Source organism: Pagrus major, chromosome 16 (genome assembly GCF_040436345.1).
Source record: "Pagrus major chromosome 16, Pma_NU_1.0".
Taxonomy (NCBI): Eukaryota; Metazoa; Chordata; class Actinopteri; order Spariformes; family Sparidae; genus Pagrus; species Pagrus major.
In genome coordinates, this window is record NC_133230.1 from 6,249,405 (window position 1) to 6,273,110 (window position 23,706).

General features: G+C 40.8%; 3 protein-coding genes across 3 annotated transcripts; 1 reads left to right on the plus strand and 2 right to left on the minus strand.

Moving 5' to 3' along the window:
- Window positions 1-918: 918 nt before the first annotated feature.
- On the plus strand, window positions 919-4,792 carry LOC141010972 (galectin-related protein B). The gene is made up of 4 exons (XM_073484152.1): window positions 919-993; window positions 1,322-1,407; window positions 3,469-3,649; window positions 3,763-4,792. The coding sequence occupies exons 1-4, from the start codon at window positions 967-969 to the stop codon at window positions 3,904-3,906; spliced, it is 438 nt and encodes a 145-aa protein (XP_073340253.1). The 5' UTR covers window positions 919-966; the 3' UTR covers window positions 3,907-4,792.
- Window positions 4,793-6,562: 1,770 nt separating this feature from the next.
- On the minus strand, window positions 6,563-10,306 carry plek2 (pleckstrin 2). The gene is made up of 9 exons (XM_073483868.1): window positions 10,253-10,306; window positions 9,962-10,126; window positions 9,288-9,472; window positions 9,057-9,148; window positions 8,696-8,883; window positions 8,441-8,542; window positions 8,228-8,311; window positions 7,855-7,933; window positions 6,563-6,690 (listed from the first exon to the last, which is right to left on the minus strand). Exons 1-9 carry the CDS (start codon window positions 10,304-10,306, stop codon window positions 6,563-6,565), a joined length of 1,077 nt encoding a protein of 358 aa, XP_073339969.1.
- A 2,946-nt stretch (window positions 10,307-13,252) lies between these two features.
- On the minus strand, window positions 13,253-23,546 carry LOC141010776 (tandem C2 domains nuclear protein). The gene is made up of 12 exons (XM_073483867.1): window positions 23,501-23,546; window positions 22,732-22,806; window positions 22,442-22,645; window positions 21,908-22,078; window positions 21,461-21,540; window positions 19,068-19,137; window positions 18,417-18,517; window positions 17,476-17,589; window positions 16,921-17,112; window positions 14,454-14,568; window positions 14,163-14,362; window positions 13,253-14,061 (listed from the first exon to the last, which is right to left on the minus strand). The coding sequence occupies exons 1-12, from the start codon at window positions 23,502-23,504 to the stop codon at window positions 13,951-13,953; spliced, it is 1,437 nt and encodes a 478-aa protein (XP_073339968.1). The 5' UTR covers window positions 23,505-23,546; the 3' UTR covers window positions 13,253-13,950.
- Between the last annotated feature and the right edge of the window lie 160 nt (window positions 23,547-23,706).

The following is a 23,706-nucleotide window of genomic DNA, read 5'->3' on the forward strand; positions in this document are numbered from 1 at the left end:
TGTAGATGATTTATTTTATTTTTTGGGGGCTACTTTTACCTTTATGTGTATATTTTTTTTTATGTAATCTACTCAGTTACTTTTAAAATCATAATTCACGCTCACTCAGACTCCTCACCACCCTAATGACGTCACCTTATCTGAAGCTTTTCATCCAGATTATCTGGATTGAATTGACATGTACTTATTCTAGGGCTGTAAATCGATCAATATATTGAATTGCACATTTTTTTGTCTTTTCTAAATGTACCTTTAAGCGATATTTTTCAAGTTTTTTATACTCTTATCTACATGGGAGTGGACAAATATGCTTGCTTTATGCAAATGTATGTTTATTATTGTTGCAACAATCCAAAACAACGACAAATACTGTCCAGAATAACCTCAAAGGTACAGCATGCTCAAAAAATATGCATGACAAACTCAAGCCCGACAGGCTCCTGCATCAGCTGTGTGCTCGGTATTTGAGACCGGACGTACTCCGGCGGTAACTCGGTCCACATCGACAGTAAATGCAAATAACTGTGTTCCTGTGGCGAGAACCATCTGGCAGGGCTTTGAAGCCGAACCTGCCATCCAAAAAGACCCTTTTCTTTATCCGATCCTGCTCAGGGAGGTTTGTTTCTGCTGCCGTCCGCAACGTGCTGCTGCGTCGCTTCCTGGTTTCTCAAACTACGGAGCGGGCGGAGGGTCAGAACGTGCGTGCGCGTTAATCGCGCGTCAAAAAAAAAGAAAATTAACGACGTTAAGAGGGAATTAATATCGCGTTAACTATGACAGCCCCTAATTTATTCATGTTATAATATAATCCCCCTCCTCTCTCTCCCATCATCACTGCCAAACTGGGAGCCTGTCTCTATGACAACCTGGTACAGGCGGGGTCTGCCAGCTGGAGGCAGAGTCAATCAGCTCTCAGTTGGCATCTCACCGCTTTAGACCTCCACACCGCATCACGCCCAGAGTGGAATGGAAGAAAAGGACAAGAAAGACCATGTATGTAGCTGCCTTTATGCATGCATTGCAACATTTCTGCAAAAAAAATATTATTTTCATGTGTAGATTTCACCTTCCGGCGTGGCTCGCTGACAGAAAATGCAGACGAGTAGTTTGTCCAGCTGAGTCACTGATTGTTAAAAAAAAACGTGGATCAATAAAGCTATTGTTCCCATCGGTGCTGTAGGTGGCAGCTCACCGCACATTAAGACATCAGCAGGGCTTGCGTGAGAAGGGACCAGCCTGTGATAATAAAGTAATAAGTGTGCTGTTGTGTTTGGACGTATAGGCCTCATCCTGATCTTAAAACATCTCTATTGTTTCACAGGGGGAGTATATCGGAGAGATAAAGGGTGGGATGCGGCCTTCAATGAAACTGGTTGTTATGGGAATTATTAACAATAAACCCAAAAGGTAAGCACACAGAAAAAAAGCGATTTATACATTATTGATATATGCACTGTTGCACATATGACGTGGCAGCCAATATAAGTTAGAGATAAAAAAAAAAAAAAGCTCTGTAGGCTTGTCATAAAACAGAATTACCAAGCAGCTGTTGTCTTTGCCAACCACCCATCTAGTCTCTTTTTCGGGAAAAATATATTTGTAATGCCAGTGCGTCTCCTAATTATAGGCTAGTGTGCTGGATGTGCGTGGGAGAGCTTCAAATCCCATGAAAATCTAAAGAGTCACACTGGAATTACTCTGGTTGATAACATCAGATGGCTATTTATTCATTCAGTCGTCATTGTGTCCCGTAAGAGACGACAGTTAGGCTGCAGGAAAAAAATAAAAAAGACATGCTGTGCAAAAATAAACTCTTTTTTTTGTATGTCAGGAAACTTATTTTTAGCTGCAGAAACATCAGGAAGGTTTTTAAGGACAAATTCTCTCAAAGGACCCTTTTCCCAGACACTGAATGTAGCATGACTGAGCTTTTAATTCAAAATATGAGCTTTTAACACCAAAAAAAGCAAATTACTAAAAATGTACAATAAGATTCTCCGCAAAATGAAACACTTGTTTATATGTTTTGCTTGTAATCAGGGCTGAATATAAAGCTGTTTACATGATGATCAGTGTTAACACAAGTATTCAGATCATTTACAACTTCAAAGTAGTAATACTACATTATAAAAAATACTGTAAGCAGCGTTGGTAATTTAAACTAGCCTACTTCACATGATGTTGGATAGTTTAATGTTCTATAAACTTACTGTATCATATGTTTTGTCTGTAGAATTATTAATCTGCACACTTTCTATAGCTGTTCGATAAATCTGTGGAGGTAAAAGTTCAGTGTTTTCCTCTGAGATGTAGTGGTGTAGAAGCATAAAGTAACTTAAAATGTAAATACTCAAGTAAAGTACCTTAAGAACAGTATTTGAGTGAATATACTGAGTTATTTTACACCACTGACAAGTTTGTTGAAATAACAATGATACAAAAACTCCTTTTTATTTAGATTATAATGCAGAAAACGATGCTTGGGACAATTTTATAATTATCATATATTTTAAGTTTGTAAATTTAATGTTTCAGTGCACTGATGTCATTTACAATAAAGTTGGTAAAATCATAGGATAAATTACAGTGCATTCATATATCCCATAAATATAAATAAACAAAGAAACAAATAAATAAATATAGTTGAATAAAAAACTATAGAGTCAATAGATCATGTTTAGACTTTTGATAATTGATAATAATAATGAATCATTGTGCAACAAATCTTTTATTAACTAAGAACCAGCAAACATAACAAATATCCTGCCTCTGTTACATATCTTTGTCTTTGTTTGTTTGTTAACAACATTTAAAGAATCACTGCAAAAATGGTGCTTATATCAGGTGATAAATCAATATCAGTAGTTTTAATATTTCCTAATATCTGACTGGGCATCATCCACCCTCTACTTTTTGCTCTCATGATCATCAAAGTAATGTGATTAAACTCACTATCAGTTATCAAGATCATTTGTCAGTCAGACTTCTTCACTGAATACTTAATTACTACATCACAGTTGTCATAAAGACCAGCAGATGTCACTGTTATCTGAGGGATCTACAGGTTTATAACTGAGATAGACAGAAAAGCTCAGCAGTGTCAGCAGTAAGGTAAAAGCAGGATTTCACTGTTGTAGTTGGTTGATGTGGCGCTCATTTTAAACTATTCAAATAATGATTATTTTCATTAGTGATTAATCTGCTAATTATTTCCTCCATAGATCGATGGATTGTTTGGTTTGTAAAAATAAAAAATAGGAATAAATGCCTCCACAAACACCCAGAGCCCAAAGTGACACCTTCACAATGGTTGTTTTTCCAACCACTAGAATATTTTCCTGTTAAATGTAGTGGAGAAGAAGGAAAAATCACCTCAAAATTGAGTAATTGAGTAAATGTACTTGTCAGTCTTTTAAAATTCAGGCACCACTCCTGTGTGTCCCTGATCTCTTGTGTGTGTTTGTTCAGCATTGAGCTGATTCTGTCCAGCGCTCCTCTGGAGGAGGACACAGAGGGCGACGTGGGACTTCAGTTAAAGGTCAACTTCACGGATAAGGCCGTCCATCGCAACGCCCGGCTGGCTGGGAAGTGGGGTAAAGCTGAAACTACCCTCTCTTTCTTTCCTTTTGCAGCTGGAGAATCCTTCAAGGTACGTGTAAAAATCTTTCCTGCCTTTATTTTTTCCCTCTTGATATCTGCATGATTTTAGATAGTAGATTGGAGTCTCATCTTCTTCTCCTCCTCCTCCTCTCTGACTCGTAGATGGAGATAGTTTGTGAGCACCAGCAGTTTCGTATCTTGGTGGACGGACAGCCTCTGTGTGGATTCACCCACCGGGTCTCCCCGCTCGCCTCCCTCACTGCCTTACGAGTCTTCGGAGATGTACAGCTCACCAAGGTGGCCTAACACCAGCGATTAAAACAAAAAAAAAAACATACATAAGGATGTTCTGGGACAGTATAAAATACATACTTTTAGCTACTTTTCGAGTGAATAAATTAACCCATGGTGGGGACGTTGTGTCTCCGGTTCCAAATGAAGTTACGCCTGCCTCGTAATCACGTGTTAAGACAAAGTGCCTTCACTAGATTACCTGTTTAGAGACTTGAAGATAGTGACTGATTGTGACAGTCATCAATGTCTTAAATAAACTGAAGAATGTGATTTGAACTGAAGTGAATTAAGTTTTAAGCAAAATGTGGTCAAAGCTATAATATTTTTCCCTCAATGAACGTTTGTACAAACACGATGTGTCACCGGAAAAACAGGAGTGATTCATCTGTCTTTGTGCATTTTAAGGTCCGGTGTGTAGGATTTATTGGCATCTAGTGGCAAGGTTGTAAATCGCAACCAACTGAATACCCCTCGTTTCACCCTACCTCCCCTTGTGGCTGCTAAAAAACACAAAGGCCCCTCTCTGGCTGCTGCAGAGATACGGCGGACTCCTAGAAGTGGACCCGCTCCCTCTGTTGATATAAAGGGCTCATTCTGAAGTAACAAAAATACAATGATTCTTGCGCTGCGTTCCAGACAAGCCAGACGAGCTCGAAAATTTCAGACTTACTAGAAGGCAAAGGCAGCACCCACGGGAAGGTGGGAAGATGTATTTGTAGACTACAGTATTTGTATTAGGCTAGTAAAAGGAATATCAAGATATGTTTCCAAGTATAAAAAGGTTGAAAAATAAGATGTATGATGGCGCTTGTTACCTCACGCACTGTATTTCTGCCTCTGTTTGGTTCAATTGTGTGTAAAAATGAGAAAGAAATATCAGTTTGTCACGGTCAGCCATGTTGTCGTTTACTTTTGGTGTCATGAACCTGGAACGTTTAGGGCCCTGACACACCAGGTCGACAGTCAGCTGTTGGCAATTGTCTGTGGCCCTCGTTGTTGCACCGTTGGCACTAGTCAGCCCTTGTCGGCAGCTTTACGGCTGGTTCATTGAGAGAAATCACCCTGATTGGCTGTTTAGTTAAGCGAACAAGTGCACATGAAGAGAAACTTAGCGTGATTTGTCCCCTTTTGTTTGGTTTCTCCTTATTTTTTGCCTGCGCTTCTTCACCAGTGCTATTTGCAACTTTTTATCAGACACGTTTTCGTGGCTGTATTTGTGAGAGTGGTGTAAAAAAAAATGCTGCTTTATCAAAACAACGTATTGTATTTCAGTCCAGAGTTTTCTGGTTTCCCTTTTTAAATGACGAATACAGACTACAGCCTCCTATGGAGAGGTATTTCCTCTAACACAGGCGCAGAATGTACGAGCAAGCTGGACATAGTCTTTGCGGTGTGTTCAAGTGCAGCTTTTTGGACGAGACACAGGCAACATGAGGGTCTGACTGACTGAAACGCAGCATTAGTTTCAGGTGATTATACACCAATATAAGCATAATTATGAATATGATATTTCTGCCCTGAAATCCCCCTGAATCCTGCACAGTGGACCTTTAAATCTCAGACGTTTGTCTTTGATTTCTCTGGGGTTAACCTTTGAAAGCACTTACGTTTACGAGCGCCTGCATGAAGATGAATGTCTCTGAACTCGATTGATTGTCATTCTGTGCCCGACTAAGTACTGTAACAGGTGTAAACATGTAAAACAAATTCATCCTACATTAGTGCATGCCAGTAATACACACAGTATGTTTTCCTTCCTCTGAGTGGAAGGATTAGATTATGTCACACTTTGAGTTATTCTACCTTTGAAAAGCTATTAACGCCCACTGGTTTGTGTACTTGTCTTTTATCACTAGCACTTTTTATGTGAATGTTTCATATTGACTTTACTTCACTGCAATAAATCACTTTTGTTGTTATGTTTTGTTGTTGTTTTATGCTTTGTGGTTGAGTAACCCGGTCTACGTTATCATATATCACTGAGGTATTGTGTCACTCTTTATTATTTCACTGGAACAAGCCTCTAAACCAACTCCAGCTCAGCTTGAGTCATCCAGATAAAGGCTCGACTCAGCTTGCTGAGTGGGAGTGTCTGTCTGATTGCTGAGAGCATCCGGCACTAATAAAACTTGATGATTGTGACGAATACCTCCGCAGGATGTTCTAGCCTCTACTTGTACTTCTTCATGGTGTCGGGTCCTTTTGATTACGTAAAAGTACCTTTTATAAAAACACTTCCCTCAGGGCTTTTGCAGGGTTCACCAAGTTAAATTTAAGACTTTCAGACCTTTTTAATACCAAATGGATTCATTCGTAACAATTCATTGCAATATTTTACAAGTAAAGTGTTGTATTGAGTAAATGTCTGGTGCCTAGAGTTGATAAAACATAAATGTGGAGAATACAGTCATAATGATTATATTTATTTATGAAAAACATTTAACTTAAACTGAATGATTACAAGATATTTTTTTACAACTGTTGGGCTTTTAAAACCCTTTGAAATGCAGAATAATTAAGCAGAAACAGTGGCATTTTCTAGAGAAATGAACAAAAATGTTATGTTACCATTAACACTTTAATCTGATTGCATGGTCCCAGTGTGTTGCTACAGTAAACCAGTATACATTCATGGAATGTGTAAATCCAGTCTTCGTCACAGCTGCTCTTACGTCTGCTCCCTGATCGCTTCTATCCAGTCCATCTTGTCCTGGTGGGTCGGAGCCTGGATGAAGTAATGTGTGTCGGACTGGGTGATGATTTTAAACAAGTTGCCTTGAATGTTGCCTTTCACACCTGTGTGGGAGGAGAAAATAGGGTCAGTATAAAGTATAACTGCATTAGGATCAACACTTTGGACAGACATAGCAGCAAGACGCAGAAATAGTGCAGCAACTGTTGTTTTCTTTAAATACTCTAAACATATCTCACATTTTATTAGGTCTTTGACTTGAGAGCTGACCTGCTCTCTCTCCTGTCGGGTTCAAAATGAGTTAGGAATATTACTTTGACTTTAAAATTAAATAATTTTCAAAAACTGTAGGGTAAGTGTTGAATTTGTTATGAGCAGTTTCAGCTGTACGTTCAGTGCTCTCATGCAGTAGTTTGCTGACTTTAAAAGGGCAAGCCAAAATGTCAAGGCACACCTGTATTCATATTCATATAAAACAGCCTCTATGACACGTTATCTAATCAGTTTTTAAAGGATTAAAAGGAAGACTTTGCCTCTGTGTGAGGACATGAATGTGCACAAAGTACTGTTATAATAAATTTAAAACTCATTCATTACTTCGTATACTGCAAATAACAATGTATGGTTGTAACACCTGGACACCATTTGGCAACTAGTAGCCTCAGCATTGAAAAAAAGTACCTAAAAGTCTTACTTGAGTTAAAGATATTGCGTAAAGTATATGATATTAAATATATATTTAAGCATCAAAAGTAAGAGTAAAAGTAAATTATACACATATTTAAAAAAATCTTACAGAACATACTATTGCATGGCTGATTATCAGACCTGATATTAAGCATTTTTCTGATTATTGGAATCAATGTTTTTTTAGTAGTGGAGTGTATAAAGTATAAAGTAGCAGCAGATGGAAATACTGAAGTAAAGCACAGTAGAAGTACCTCAGAATTGCACTTAAGTACAGTTCTTGTTTAAATGTACTTTTTTACATTCAGTCACTGACAATGATAATAATACAATAAGGTACATCAGAATGTGGGTGCATAGACAATGCTCTCGGTAAAGATAACAAGAAAAGAGGATAATAAGATTAAGTTTACAGTATCAGTAAAACCCCTTATCCACAACATTATCTCCCAGACATTTAACCTCAGTCATAAAAAGGAAACCAGAACCATTTCCTCTCATTACCGGTCCTGTCTTGTATAATTAAATAAAGCTTGTTTGGAGGTGAAAATGTTTCAGTGGAGTTGGAGACGGTGACTCACCTGAGGGAACTCCGTTGTCGTCCAGAGAAGACACCAGACAGCCTCGCAGTGAGAAGCCGCCACTCGGGCTGATGTCATCCTGTGAAATAGGGAAATCGGAGAGGGAGCGGATTAGACTGACTCAGATTTGTGGATGTGAATTATTGAGAATTATGAGTAATGTAATAGTGTCATAGCCGGCCTGAGGCATACAGTAGAGGCAAGCAAAACAACTGCCTTGTTTGGGACGCAGTGCTCAGTTCAGGGTCAAGTTATTTAGGTTCTTTATGCTGTTTTCATATTTGCTGTGTCTGTAAGTAAATACACTTTCTTATAGGTTTTGCCAGTTAGATTTTTATCCCTTTGTAGGCCCTGGTATGGGCTGTGGACTCACCTTGGTGGGATCAAAATAGTGAAGGAAAGCTGGTTCTGAACGCAGCACAAACAGTCTCACTTTCCAGTTCTTCCTTCTATGTCCCTGTGATTAAAGGAGGGGTGTCAGGTTAGTTTGAGGTGAATTAACATATTTGAAATTGGTGCCAAATCTAATTTATTGACTGACTGTTATTTTCAGCATCTTAAAACAGGGTGAATACAGTGTGTTTACCTGTTTAAGCAGATATCCTCTCTTTTCCACCTTCCCACTCATCTCCACTGCAGACAGCGACGTCTCTGCCTTCACACTGCCTCTCTTCTTTAAGCTGTCAGCCTGTAAACAGTCAGGAAACATACACATGCTGTGGATTAATTATCTGCCATCTCAATAAATGTGTTAACACTAAATGTCTGTGTATAATGTATGTTCTTAAGTTGTCAGTAAGGTTCTGGAGGGGTCAGTACACCAAGACTTCCTGGTACTCACAAAGCTGTACAGTGCAGTGGAGTCGTCCATGAACTGCTCAGCGAGGCCGGCGGTGCGGAGAGCCTCCACGCTCTTCAGGCCGACAGTCCGCAGGCAACCCTCCTCCAGCAGGGCCGAGGCCAGCGTCACGGCCTCCACACGGGTCAGAGTCAGCTGCATGAACACCAGCCAGTCCACCACTGCTGAACCTGCAGGGACAGGGAAAGAAAGTGAGAAAAAAACCCTGGATTGATCCCTTTATCCAGATGTGCACCACAGTTTAATGGGGTCTGTTCTGTGTCCAGACCCAACCTCCATCCAAGCTTGGGTGGGTGCATCTAAAATGATGATGGAGAAGAACAACCATGTTGTAGAGGCTCACCTGAGAAACAGTTGCTATAAGTGCTGCCATGCTCCACATGAGTGCTCATGTTGATCCCATTGTGGACGTCATACATGGCGTCCAACACTTTGCTTTAAAAGAGACAAAGAAGTGGAGAGTGGAGCAGTTATAAAGAGACGGTAGGGTCATAAACAAACAAGAGCAAGCTGTCTGCAGGACGACAATGTTTAACATGCTGCAAAGTCTGTGGGCGAACAGTTGTTCACTTACCTCAGATTGATGTTGTGTAACTGGGATGTATCAGGGTCTTCCTGGTTTGTCACCTTCCCGTCTTCAGTCGTCCGCAGCTTGTCGACTGCAGCGGTGATGTCAGCAGCCCAGTCATCTCTCTCTTCCCGGGAACAAGCCTCCAAGAAATGATCCGTCCCGTTCTTTGTATGGAGCTTGAACACCAACTAGGACAAACACATAAAAATAAGATTGATGCTCAGGTTTGTTAATGACAGAGTGGTCCGTTAGAACAGGTAACATTTTGTTCTTTAAAGTTAGTTGATGATGGAGATCAGGTCCTGACAAAAACAGAAACCTGAGGCAATAGATTTTATTATCAAGTGAGGAGTGAGAGGAAGGTCTCAGCTGGTGGAGCCACACCTTCACTCTGGTTTCTACCAACAAAACATAAACAAAGGAAAATGCTGCATCCATCTTATAGACAGCAGCTGAGACATGGCGTGAAGTGCAGTGGTCTCTGTGTCGCTGTCGTGTCTATTTCTGCAAATACCCTATGTACATATATTGTTTTATGATAGAATCAACCCAAATAATGAAGACATATGAATTAATTTTGTAATTTTATAGAAAACAGTTGCCCCTTTAAAGGCCATCAATCGTCAGTTCATCTATAACACTACGCAACAAGTTAACACTGGTCTGGAATAACTCACCGGTCGATTTTCGTACTCCAGGAAAGGACAAGTTATTTCACAGTCCTTCAGGAGGATTTTCCCTCGCTGACACGAGTCCCGTTTGCCTCCTTCGTACTTGTAATACAGCAGCTTGTCTGACATCAACACAAACCAGCGCGCCTTCCAGTTGTGTACAAGATGACCCTGTATTCAGATTATTAGAAATGATCAGAAATGTGTTTTATTCTTGGAAAAAGCAACATAGATCAGCTTCAGAAGTAGCCAAAACTACATGTCAGACTGACTCAACCGAACCTATATTTGTCTCACCCTTTTCACCAGGAATCCTTCTCTTAGGACCATCTTTTTCTTGTCTGTCTCCATGCTGTCCGGCGTGATATTCACAACTGAGCTGCCTGTTCCTGCCTGCTCAGGTTTTTGAATGTAGAGGGGGGGAGAATAAGTGAGTCACCCCTGTTCACACCCACACACACCTTCCCTGAAACTCTCATGCCAATCCAAACCCTGCAATTTCTGCCAGTTATCACACGAGGGCGCAAAGACTCCTTCAGAGGCTCAGCAGTATGTGAGGAATTCAAATCCTGGAGATGAAGCTGTAGGGAACATTGTCTTGACAGATGGGAGTTTTTTTCTTTATCCAGTTTTGATGAGAAAACAGCAGCTGGTGGTTGAACACAGCTCTGCTTTGTTGCAGCTGCACCCAATAGCAGAACGAAGTGCACATGGTTAATGAGAGTAATGTGGGTATTGAGCCTGAAGGAGGATACTGAGACTCTACATGTGGTCCTGTTGGACATTATTCTCCTTTTTCCTGGTTCCTGCTCTTCACAAAAGAAAGAACACGAATAAACAGAAATCTCTGATTGTTTCAAACTGATTTTATGCCACTTGGGGGCAGCGGAAACACAAAACTGACACACGGTCTTGTCAGTATAAACTTTAAAGCGCACAGTATGTAATTTCTTAGTCAAAACAAAACAGGATGTAAGTAGCGTGGGATCATGGGAGTTGTTGTCTTCCTGTAAGCAACAATCATTGCCAATGAAAATCAATCTACATGCCTCAGGCAGAAAGGTTTATGGAGGAGTTAATGTTGTAAAGTTTTAATCACATTACATTTAGTCTCATTCGACGACCTCCTTCCTAACTCTGACTCAGTACTGCAAGTTATAGTGACAGGTGAACGAATGAAACGCACCATTGCTGTGAGCAAAATTACAGATTTCTCTGGATTTGAACTTTTTGGAAACATATGGGGTTATGTAAGTACACAACTCAACAATATATATAACAAATGTCTAGTTGTTTTTAGACATTTTAATGCAGAAATATTAAATATTATATCTTTAAGTTAGTACAGGCCACCTGTCAGGAAACAATTGCACATCGCATGTCCTCTCTTTTGGCTCTTTTTTGGTCACTACCAACTCCTGAGGGAAATATCCGGCTCTTTTGCTGCTCAATGCTCAGCTATGTTCACCATAGACAGCAGAAAACAGCTGATACCACTGCCATGAGAGTGACAGTGAAGTAAGTCAGACTGACTATGCAGTTCAAATCTGCAGTGTTTTATGTTTTAGACTTGAGTGTAGGATTTTTAATTTTATGACTTTGGTTATGGTTTTAAAAAGACAACTGACAATTGCAATTTTTCAAGGAATGTTTCTATCTCCACTGTTTCTATCTTGCTGAATGAATGAGCCTTTAGAGCAGAACTTTATTATTTCTTAATTAATGACCTTTTGTGACATTTACAGAAACAATTTCCACTGATTTTGACATAGTTATGGGCGACAGCTATGGCTCAATATAATCCCTTGCACAGTTTTACTGTCTGAATACATAATGTCAAACAATCTTTATCTCAAAAAGAGAAAATTCTGCAGGAAATGATCACGATTCTTTAAAAATCCAGCTTGAAAATCCTCATCAAATATCCTGCAGAATTACTTTCTTGAAGAAGGAAAGTAGTCCTTCAGGGACTTTTGCGTTTTTCCAACAGGTTGGCAGTGAGTTTTAATAAGCTCAGGGGTCGTATGACATTTAATATCACATCATCCTTTATTCTGGATGAAAACCAGAAGAAGAGCCTCTCCTCTCTGCTGCAGGACTCCTCTTAACATTGTGTCTCCCAGGTGAAGGAACCTGCACATGCAAGCATGCAGTCATGAGACGACTGGTATGTGCAGCAGATTCAGCGAGACAACCAGCCAAAGTCTGTTAAACACATAGAGGAACAATAACCCCAAAATCCTGCTCATGAGTGAGAGTCACACATGCTCCTCTGAGTGTTAAGTCAAGTCAAGCCACGGGTTAAGGTGTGTCTGGAATGCCCTCTGTATAACATTAACCATAAATCAAACATTAATTACACAAAAAAAAGATGATGGTGTTTTGGCACGTCAGGATATGAAGGGCTCTGACGCAAGTCAGCTCACGTGGAGCGGCCGGTTGTCCTGGACACGCACACTTAAAACGCAAACACTCGCCGGAGTCTGTTTTCTTGGTCCACAGACTTATTGTTCAGTGGGTGTGTGCTTGTGTGTCCACGTCCACAGCTGGTTACACAGAGCATGACGCTGGTCAATCTCTCTTTATGAGAAAATGGAGACAGGATTTTTCTCGAGGATAATGAGTCTTTATTTAGTCAGTCCCAAATTTGCCTGTCAAAAATGCTACTTTCTGCTGGAAATGATTATTTGAATAGTAAAGATGGTTACACAACTTCTTTGTGGGAAATAGTTTTTAGTGGACACACTCCTCCACTTTTCAATATCCTGCAACTGAAAGGAAATTGTTTTGATTCTTCCACAAACAACAAATGGCCTTTTCTATAGTCGTTCCTCAAGAGTCGAGGATGAGACTGAAATTGCCCGTATACAGTACGAGTTAAATTGCCTTTATAATGAAGGGCGAAATTGAAAAAACAGGATGTTCCAGGAGTCAGGAGGAGAAACACGGTGGCAGATTATCCTGCTGTTTACCTTGAGATTTCCCAATCAGTGGCCTCTTCAATAAAAAGTAACATGGTGACACAGGGGTTTATGGTTGTTGACCCATTTTACAGGCGCTGCAGACTGTGATGTGTAATGTACTTTCTGGAGACCTTTCTTGTTTTCCTCCTTGTGGCACAAAGGCACTGAAACAGCATGAGCCGTCACTCACATTTCACCTAAAATCCAGGAATTATTGTGTAAACTTGAAGAGGTATTATTTCAGATGAAACACAGATGTCACCTACACTGGGACATTTTACTTTCCATTAGTGCTCTCTTCACCTCCTTCTTTCAATAAACACACAAACGAGCATGACATTTCCAAACGACGGCTACTTTTATTCACTAGACTTTCAACATTTAAATGTTAAATACATACAAAGTTAAAGTGCTTCACTATCAAAAGTGTACAGCCACGGTTTGATCCTTCTGTAATGTACAGTAACATGATATCTATCCTATATAGTTAAGTTAAAACCCTTCGAACACAACTTTTAGGAAAATAAAGAAAATATAGATTATCACCTGCCTTAACCTCCCAGATGGGCCTTAGTTACAGAATGATAACATGTGCTCAATATAGTGAGTTTGTGACTTTCTCTGCTTGTAAACTTTCTATCCAACTGAAACAGAATGACAAGGTTTTCACTGAAAAGAAGCGATATGCAGCAGGAACGTGACTTACAAAATACAGCATTATATACAGCGGGCAATACTCTGCTGTTTTTTAAATAAAAAACTTAATTTTGTCTACACAAAAACCACCAAAAACCTTTTCCAGCACCTACACTTTGTTCGAAACCCCTATTTACAACTGAGCACCTGAACTGTCTCTGTGGGAATCTGGTCTTCTGGGGCGTTCAGACCACGTTCAGTGGTTTACAGTCTGGTGCATCGGAGTCGACTCAGCTAGCGTACAGGACCGTGGCTGGCCGACTGGAAAAGCAACTGGGCCTGCAGCATGAGAGCGTCACGTCCATAGTGTGCAAAGAGGAAGTTGGGAGGGGAGGTTTATACAGCGCTCAGCCTGTGCCACGCAGACACTACTTTCTCTGGATGAGCCATCGTGTCCTTCCACTGCTCCACTGCTTCTGGAAGAGGGCTGTCGAACCCCAGATGAACCTGCCAGAACCAGTGAAAAGGCAATTATACTTCAGCTTGTTGCATTCAACCTCTAATTATCTTTAAATATTTTCATCAGAAGACGTGTCAGAACAACTCACCTGTCCCAGACACTGTTTCCTCCTGACCGAGCTCCGGCTGTAAAGTTTGACCGACAGCGAGAAGTCGTGGTCTAACGCTGTCAGGAGGAAGTGAAAACCCTCCTTCCACTTGCACTGACCCGCTGAGGCCTTCAGCACCCGAGTCTTCTTCTTCATCGCCACCCGCCCCAGCTGGTGCATCTCCACTTTGACAAAAAACGCTTCAGAGGGGAGGGAGAGGCGGAAACAGCAGCACGGTTACTGACCGGAGTTACTAGAGTTAAAATTAGATTTAACACCGGTGACACCTACCTTGGGTGAGCGGTGAGGAGGATGCTGGGAGGTTTTGGGCGGCAAGGACCTGGAGCTGGATGCGTCCGTTGACTGGCTGAAAGCAGGTGGTGAGATGCAGCTCAGAGTGGCACACCTGAAAGAGAAGATTAAATCATATCTTAATAATCAGGCATTTATAAGCATGTATCCAAATCACAGCTTCAGAAAGTTTTTACATTTTTTGGTTTTTAGTTTTCTGGTTGTTTGTAGTGTAAAGTGTCAGGACAGCTGTTTGGTATCAGCTGGAGCTACATGTGAAGAGTTTGTGAGTTTAAAGCTACAACAGGTTGACCTTTAATTATTAGCTAAAAAGATGTTTTCTTTTAATAAGAAAGGTGCACCAGCCTTCAAGTTTTGACATCAGACTTGCAGTTTGCGGTGCTTAATATTTTGACCTTTGAGTACAGCACTTCACCGGTCCAGACATCATGATTTTCTCATTTCGTGTTCCTCCAACCTGAAGTAGTCTGACTTCAGGTTGGTAGCTTCCAGTAGTCTGGCAGAAGCTTACAATTTGTCTGCCCCCCGGGCATGCAGCCACACAATCCCTGTCTATTATCGACAAAATGATTGAATAAACTCAACTTTGTTTTTGTTATTTTGCGACTCGGAAACAAATCCACATAATACCACTTGGAAACACTAGGGGGGAAAAGTCAACTGTTGCCACTTTAAGCACAGCTGTCGACTCCCGTTCTGTGATTCATGCTGGACTGCCAGCTGCCCTGCTTCTTCATAAAATGCTGCAGATATTCTTCTTGTTTGAGAACTTCACAAGTTCAGCTGTCTTCACCGTTAAGTGCCTCTCCTGAGAGTACAGTGATTTGGACAATTTGTTCCTTTTGTGTCCACCAGATGGATATATTCACAGTCTGTATCAATTTGTCGCTCTGAGAACCTACTGATGAGTCACTGTCTGATCCCCTTAAGTGCAGAAACAGTTCACATTTTACTGCCACTGGCCAGACATGTATCCATTCATCAACAAAACCACTCTGCTGTTGAAATGGTTTGAGGTTTGACCTACTTTCCATGTCTTACATTTCCAGAATCCACACGCTGATTTTCTCTTTCCAATAACAGCCTGTTTCCCAATGTCCCTTGATAATGAATCCCCTTTCTCTTTTTGTCTGTGATTATGCAACAACATAAAGTCTGAGTCAACGTCAGTGTTATCCTGTTAGGGCCACGAGAACGGTACATGCCAGTGGGCTACAATGCATTACGGAGACAGTTTTATGAGGCACAGAGCGTGCTTTGTTCTTATTTGCTGTGCCCATACAAAGGGGTGATAAAAGACAGCAGCCAGAGGAGGAAATGTTGGAGAATAAGTAGTAAAAGTCTGGAAAATTCCCACACCGAAAGTGTTTCCTCTTTGCCACAACAGCTGGAGAGCGGGTATGACAATACCCACAACAACCCAATTGCAACAACCCAGAATATATTTGGGCATTTTTTGAGCAGCCATTATTAACATCGGTTGATCCACCACTTTGATTCAGACTGAAATATGTCAACAACCATTAGACGGACGGCCATGAAATTTGGTACAACCACTCATTTCCCCCTGGGTTTTAATTGTAACAACCTACTTATCCTCTGACTTTTCACCTACTACTTTCATCAGGTTAAAATTTCAGTTTGTTCAATATTTTTATTATGTTATTGACCAAAAGCTGCTAAATAAAAGACCTGACCTTCAGCCTCAGATGTACTTGTGTCTTGTGGCTAATTAGCAAATATTTGCATGCTAATACGATACACTAAGATGATGAATTTGGAACATGAACATGTTAGCATTGTCAGTGTGAGCATGCTTGCCAAGCCAACATTACTGCCATGCCTGACGAGTGCAGCCTCACAAAGCTACGGGCGTGGCAGTAGACTCTCGTCTCATCTTGTTAAACTCGTTGAAATGTTTATCAGTTGGTCAAAAATCCGGTATTCGTAGGGCTAGACATTGTTTTTTGGCATCGTCTTGAGCCTGTCATCAGGCAACAACGCAGAGCACCAGTTTAAAGCAACACGATGTAGAAATTGGCATTTTGTGCACTTTGGCCTGACTAGATCATTTTCAAAAGAGGAGACAATGCTCATGCAAACTGGTGCGGTTGGACTTTGTGTTCAGCGGGATGGTTACATCACATCACTTATTGGTTAGGTCAAAACAAAACAATGTACCTGACTTCCCACAAAGAAATGAGCAAACATTAACAGGATGTTACGCTGGATTAAAGACGTAAAACAAATTGGCAATTTAATCCTATAATCAGCTTTAAGTTGTAGTCAAATAAACCTGAGTTTGAGATTATAATTCTTTAATTCCTGGTTATCTTTGCTCTCAAACTGTCAGTATCAGAAAAAACGGTGACAGTGAAATATTAACAAAAACCAGACAACAGACTTAAGACCACAAACAGACTTTGGCACCACAGGTCTGACTCACAGAGGATTTGGACGGAGGGTTGAGGTCGATCCAGTGCTCCGTCTCCTGACAACTGAGCTCTCTTAAGGAGAGGACGCACTCCGCCACCGTACGTTTCCTGGGGTTGTGTGTTTGCAACCGCAACACCAGAGCACTGCAGCGCAACTGCTGTAGGTGCAGTGCGAACACAAAGGTCTCCATGAAGGGCACATCCTAAAGACAGAGACAGTAAAATCAGGTGTGGGATAACAACCCTGCAAAGTTACTCTCTCAGAGAAAAGGTTAACGTCATGGCACTCTGTGAGCGGCTATGAATCTGATCCACTAAGGGTTAGCATTTCCAGCTCATCCTCACACTGTTAACTTATGACAATTTGTGGCCAACTTGGGTGTACAGGACCATTTATTCACCTTGAACTGAAGTCAAATCTAGTCAGATTCTGGTTACGTAACTGACATTTTTATCCGCAAACCTCCTGAACCACAACTTTATAACTACAAACATGAAAATCTCAACCTCAAGATGTATAATTTCAGCATTTCGTCGTGTTTGAGACAGTATGCTTTGACCACTACCTGACAGTACTCCTTGATCGAGCTCTTGAACTGTATCGGTTTGGGGATGGTGATGATGCCTTTAAATCCAATCCTTTGTTGTTCCACTCCATCCAGAAGGTTGAGGTCTGAACACTGATAACGAGAGAGAGGAAAGAACGTTTCAGTCGAGGCAGGTCAAATCTATTTATAGGCTAAAGCGCTGTGAAGCAAACAGGTTGAGAACAAATTGCTTTACTTAGTGAAAAGGACATCATTACAAAAAAAGACTATACAAAAAACAAGCTGCTTTTATATGTGTAGTACTCTGTTCTTTTTTGCTTTAATAAAAACGTTATTTAAGCAGGATAAGCTTAATTTATGATCAATTGCTGACATAATGTCATGCAACAAAGGCATTACTGGAACCCCAACAGAGAGGCGAAGTCCCGTCACTTCCGGTGTGCCCATGGGACCTTATTTCTGAAAAAATGTGCACAGTGATGGTGAGAAAGTCGCAGTTTTCAAGGTCCCATGGTGGTCCCTGAGAAGGGCCTTGACTTTGCCTCTCTATGCCCTAATTGTTCATCCAAATGTTTCCAGTGGATGGTGAAAGAAAATGAAACCTAACCGAAACCAAAACCCCCATTTTCTTGAGGAATTAGTGCATCTCTCTTCATTAAAGTCCTGAAACTGTAAACAAAGAGTTCATGAACACATTATGGGTGTTGGATTTTGAGTGCATTCACACTTCCTCAATTACACAGATCACTGTGCTTAAGCATCAATGGAGACGGTTCTGTCTCCTAAAAAACAACCTTTTCCTCCCGAGTGTCTGAGCCAAAGTTAATGGAGTAGTGAGGGGAACTAACAGAGGCTTGTGTTCTGGACACACAGAGGGTCCATTGAGAGATGCTGCAGAAGAGCACAATGGAGCTTTTTGTGTCCTCGTGCTCCCCCCGAGTCACCGCATGTAACCTTACCTGGACCAGAGTGATCCACACCTGCTCCAGAGCCTCTTGGTAGCTCACTCGGACGCACACCTTCCCCAGCTCGCGCTCATCCCCAGATAGGGTGATGGAGTCTGTAACATTTGGGAAATCAGACGACAGCAGCACAACAGGAACAAATTATTGAATGTTTTTGGATGTAATATGACAAGTGTCTGCAGAACTGCTCAAGCAGGATAGCTACACGTGTGATTCTCCTTATCAATCCACAAAAAGCAGATTTACTCTTGCACAGTGTGCAAGAAATGACAAGTTAAAGGGGTGGCAATTTGTCATGGCAGTACAGAAAAACAAAGTTATCTTCATACAAATCATTTGTCTTATCAAAACAAAGCTGCTTCTCTTGAAATAATACAATCTTTATGTAAGAAGCCTTATCTCCGAGGCTCAACGGCGGACTATAGTGAAAACATTTGGAGGTGATTACTGTGACTGCCCTTTCATGATTACACACAATGTAGAGAGAGATCTTAATCAGGCTTACGTAATGACTACTTGTGTTATGAGGGGGTTGTTTTTCTTTTATTCACCGAAAAGAAGACAGTGGCAGGAAAAGGTTCATCCAAACAGAAAGCTTGAGAGGGAAAGTGTTTGTAGATGGAGACAAATCTGTGTTTAAGTTACCCAGGCTGCTTTCAATGGAGCCAATCATGGAGGACGTGCTGCTGAGGACGCTGGAGACGGAGTTGAAGCGCTGCAGGTGAATCCAAACACACAGAGGTAATCAGCATGACGGCTTCACTGTTAATTTCTTTAATAAACTTTATCATAACAAGACTAAGAGTGTTTTGTGGTCAATGTTAACGATGTTTAGCTGGTATGTTTGCCATTTTCACCATCTTAGTCTAACAATTGCTGCAACAGCAATAACATGTTGACATTCCTAAGCTTGCCACGAGCACGGCTAATGAAAATTACTTAAAGGAGACACTTATGCTCATTTACAGTTTTATAACTTTGTTTTGGGTTACTACTAGAATATGTGTACATGCTTTAGTGCTCAAAAGATACATCCATTTTCTCAAACTTCCTCTGTCTGAAACATTGTTTTAGCTCCTGTCTCTTTAAGGCCCCAGGTCTGCTCTGATTGGTCAGCTCACACACGCCTGACCCAGCACCGCTAACAACAACAGAGCAGCTGTGCTAAATCAGTTCTTTCATGCCAAACTGGCCACGAGACGTAAATTATTATTATTGTGACATGGCGACATAGTGTGATGTCGCAAAGTCACAGAATTAAACTACTGACGAGGCGTTTAAGGAGCAGAGTTGTCTGTAGGAGAGAGGAGCTTCTGTTGGTGCAGACTTATATGATATTTTACAAGCACACGAACCTACAGTATGTTTAAAAAAAACAAACGGGTTTACTGTTTTATTGGTGGTTTATTACAGGGTTGCTTTGTCCTTCATGATTTTAATTACTTATTACTGTTTGCTCATAATGTTGCCAAGCTAAACATTTGAGCTAATCGAATGGTACATGTACACCCACTGCATGTTGCTGTATATAATAAGGGCATCAACAGAAGAGAAAAGTGAGCACGCAAAACAGTGAGTGTGTTGCATTGCATGTGCGAGTCTTGAGTGAGATAATGTATTGTGTATTGAGGTTTTGGGCGAGGCGTTTCATTGTTTGTAACACAGCCTCAAATGTTAAGTAATAAAGAGCTACACCACATCCTTACAGAATAAAGAAACACACCCCAACTTACGCATTGTTTTCCTTATTATATTACTGATTAAATGCCACTTCATCCCAGACAACTAACAGCTGAATCATTGGTAGCAAACAGAAATACATTCATGGACAACCACTAAACAGGAGGAGTAAGCGCTGACGCTGAAATTAATCTCCAATGACTTCATCATCACATTCAAATTTAAATAATACAGTCTGGATCAAAAGCTTATCGCCATCATTTACTTTATGTAATAAATAGAGGATCTCTGAGGGAGTTCTGGCATTTTTGTTATCATAAACACTCAAAGGCATTTTAATAAAACAAAAACATTTGAGATCTTTTCTTTTACGTTTAATCAGCTGATAAAATTAACTGAATCTGAACTTGATTTATTTAACCTAGCTAGCTATCTAGTTTTACATTTTGGATACCAATCATATCTATCCATTCAGTATCAGGTTACAGCCAGCTAGCTTTGTTTAGTATAAAGACTTGAAACAGAGGAAAACAGCTAGCCTGGCTCTATCCCAAGGCAACAAAATATGTCTATTAGCACCTCCGAGCCTCATTAATCGACACGCCATTTCTTATTTGTTTAATACAATGTATAATTGACTTGTAAACGTTGTGGTTTTACGAGTTGTCATGCTCTAGAATATTGGTGGAGGCTCCAGGAAGTTATCGTGCCCCAGCCAGGAAATAGTACCATATGTAACTCCCCCGTAAAATTCCCATTTCATTGTCACACTTTGTTTCCAGTCAAACAAGATATGCTTAGTTCAGAAGCGGGCTCAAGAGGTGCTGTTTTATAGATTTGGTTAACTTTGAACAAAGCTACGTGAGCAAGCTGCCCCAGTTTTCAGAACAAGGATATAGTCTTTGCCTGCTTCTCAGTAGTATTCATTTATAATTTATAAAATTGGAGTTACTTTATGTTTTATCATGTATGCATTCCCTATTTTTCCCATGCAACAACACACTGCTTTATGTCACATTCGGGCCTCCATACATTTATGATATCTTATTTAGCAGAAGTGGTACAATTGCTGAATGTCAAGCTTATTCTAAATATCAGAACTTTTAACCACAGTTAACCTCGTAGTGCAGAATAGCTCCACCCGATCAGCAGCTCACCTGCTTCTTAATAACCTCTCCAGGATGAAATGACCCCCTCACTTTGACCCCTTAAATCAAAATACCAGCCTGTGAGGCTTGTTTGCAATGTTTCCACTATGCTGCTGAGAACAGTGGAAACTATAAAATCTATATTTAGTCTTGGTTGATACAGGGTGAGAAATGCTGTGTGAATATAGATTAGATAGAGAGCACGCTCACCTGCATGTGACTCTGAGAGCTGGACAGATCAAACATGGAGCTGCTGAGTCGCTGCTCGCCGCCCGGCGACAGAGTCAAACCTGGAGGCAACACATCCGTCCACATTAGGTGGGTTTGATTAAGTTCTGGGATTTATGATTATTAATGTACCCCTATATTTACAGCACATATAATAAAGAAATGTGCACACCATTTTCTGGCTATAATGTCTGTAATTATGGATATCCAAGCACAGATTTACTCTGACAACTTCATGTCATGATTAACTCTTTAGAAATGACAATAAAGTTTAAATAGTAAGAAAAAACAACATTGTCAGATATAAATGACACAAATGATTGATTTCTGATTGTCAGACATACACACATTTTTCTCTTATTTCAAAATAATATGGATTTACTTCATGAGAGAGGCATGAATGCAAATATATACTGCTGCAACTGCTACCTGAACTTATGGGACTGGAGTTTTTGTTCTTCAGTGTGTCGCGGCGGGTCGATCCAGGGGAGATAAACTCAGTCATCCGGCCCTGGTGCAAGATGGACTCTGGGCTGTAGGTGAAGTGACTGGAGCCCAGCAGCTCTGCCTTCCTCTCTGCGTACGTGGACCGTGCTGAACCTGCAGACAAAGAGCAGGGCTGCAGGTCAACATGCTTTCATTTGACCAAATTATTCTTTTCAGTCAGTAAACTGAGAGACCAGAGCTATTCATTCAGAAACAGGATATCCTGGTACTTGTCTCTTGTGTAATCAAATGTGACGCCGTACCATGGTAATCTCTGAGCTGATTTTAATGAAACCTAAATGGCCGTTTGCTCAGTGAGTCCTGAGTGAGTGTTGAGCTTGTTTTGGTGGAGTCATGTGTGTCAGCCCCCTTAACCTTTGGCTTCACCAAACCCTATACTGAGGCAAGCTTGCATGTGTTACTCCACACTAGTTAACTGTGTGTGCTCTTTGAACAAACTTTTCAGTGGGTACATACTCTGTGGTCCAGACTGTAAATTGGGGTAGCGGGATCCTCTGGGTTGGATATAAGATGCCTTGAAGGTCGGCAGGACAAACGGCACCTCTCTACCATCTGGGGGCAGCTTGGACAGAAGGTAATCCTCTGTGACACCCCTTCTCTCATCATCTAGCGCCCGACCTGATGATGCTTTCTTTGTAGGAGGCATCTTCACTGTGATAACTTGAAAGCAAAGGAAATCAACCAATCAGAAACAACACACTCTAACAAAGCTGTCTGACATGCAGCTGTGCAGAACGTCACTTTACCTTGCGCCTCCTGCTCTTTCCCTTTCTTATTCATGAAGTTCTTGCAGCAGTCTTTGAGGCACTCCATGGCCGCAACTGGAAATATTTCAGTGTTGAAAGAGTTAGTGGAAGTTACAGTTTAAATAGAAACAGCCTTTCTGGGGACCTAATCAGGAGTTGATAACACTCTGAATACAAACATTTGTGACAGCAAACCACCCAATACCCAAGTTTGGTATAGAGCCCCCCAAATGTATTGTTGTAATCCTATAATTTGGCATCGCAGTCCAAAAAATATGCTGATATAATCCCCAAAATGTGTTCCATTTATACCAAATCCCAAAATTTGGGAGAGCACCACCAACATTTGTTATTCAAAGTTGAATGAAATCCCCCAAAGTTGATACAGAGCCCACAAAATGTGTTTTTGTCAATAATATATCTTTAAAATGTGTCGTAGTGCCCCAAATCTGGCAAAATCTGCTTTACCTTAATGATATTACATTTTTTTTAAATCTTAGAAATCATTGTTGTCTCAATAAATCCCTAAATTGTGATTTGATGTAACATCGAAATTCTTGCAAACTCTCTAAATTTGATTTAATGACTTCAAAATCTGTTACAGTCCAGTCCTTCATTGTTATGGTTGGAGGATATATGAAGCACTGCTTTGTGCTGCGGCTGTATGAAGGCATTTGCATTGGTCTAACCTGATACATGGATATATAATGGAGCAATTAATCAACTCATACTTTAAATTATTAAACCAGAAGAAAAAATGTAAACTTACCCATGCACTGTTTTCACTGAAAGAGGATAAAGTTAGTACATCCAGCAGGTGGAGTTCACTCTCACGGGCCGACTGGAGAGAAATGCCAGTGAGCTCAGGTTTATGTTTCACTTCAGTCACAGGTCTCTCTCTCTTTCTCTTTCTCTCTCTCCCTCACCCTCCTCCCTCCTCCCTCCCTCTCTCACTACCCAGCTCTAATTCCCGGA

What these genes read in the sequence shown, in the direction of transcription:
- LOC141010972 (XM_073484152.1), top strand. Translation starts at nt 967, where the DNA reads ATGGAAGAAAAGGACAAGAAAGACCAT. An exon ending in AAAAGGACAAGAAAGACCAT is followed by an intron (nt 994 to 1,321) that starts GTATGTAGCTGC and finishes ATTGTTTCACAG; the next exon opens with GGGGAGTATATCGGAGAGAT. An exon ending in ATTAACAATAAACCCAAAAG is followed by an intron (nt 1,408 to 3,468) that starts GTAAGCACACAG and finishes GTGTTTGTTCAG; the next exon opens with CATTGAGCTGATTCTGTCCA.
- plek2 (XM_073483868.1), bottom strand. Translation starts at nt 10,306, where the DNA reads ATGGAGACAGACAAGAAAAAGATGGTCCTAAGAGAAGGATTCCTGGTG. An exon ending in TGGAGTACGAAAATCGACCG is followed by an intron (nt 9,473 to 9,961) that starts GTGAGTTATTCC and finishes TGTTTGTCCTAG; the next exon opens with TTGGTGTTCAAGCTCCATAC. An exon ending in ACTATTTTGATCCCACCAAG is followed by an intron (nt 7,934 to 8,227) that starts GTGAGTCCACAG and finishes CCTATTTCACAG; the next exon opens with GATGACATCAGCCCGAGTGG.
- LOC141010776 (XM_073483867.1), bottom strand. An exon ending in CTCCTCACCGCTCACCCAAG is followed by an intron (nt 14,363 to 14,453) that starts GTAGGTGTCACC and finishes TCCCCTCTGAAG; the next exon opens with CGTTTTTTGTCAAAGTGGAG. An exon ending in GGAAACAGTGTCTGGGACAG is followed by an intron (nt 14,062 to 14,162) that starts GTGAGTTGTTCT and finishes TGGTTCTGGCAG; the next exon opens with GTTCATCTGGGGTTCGACAG.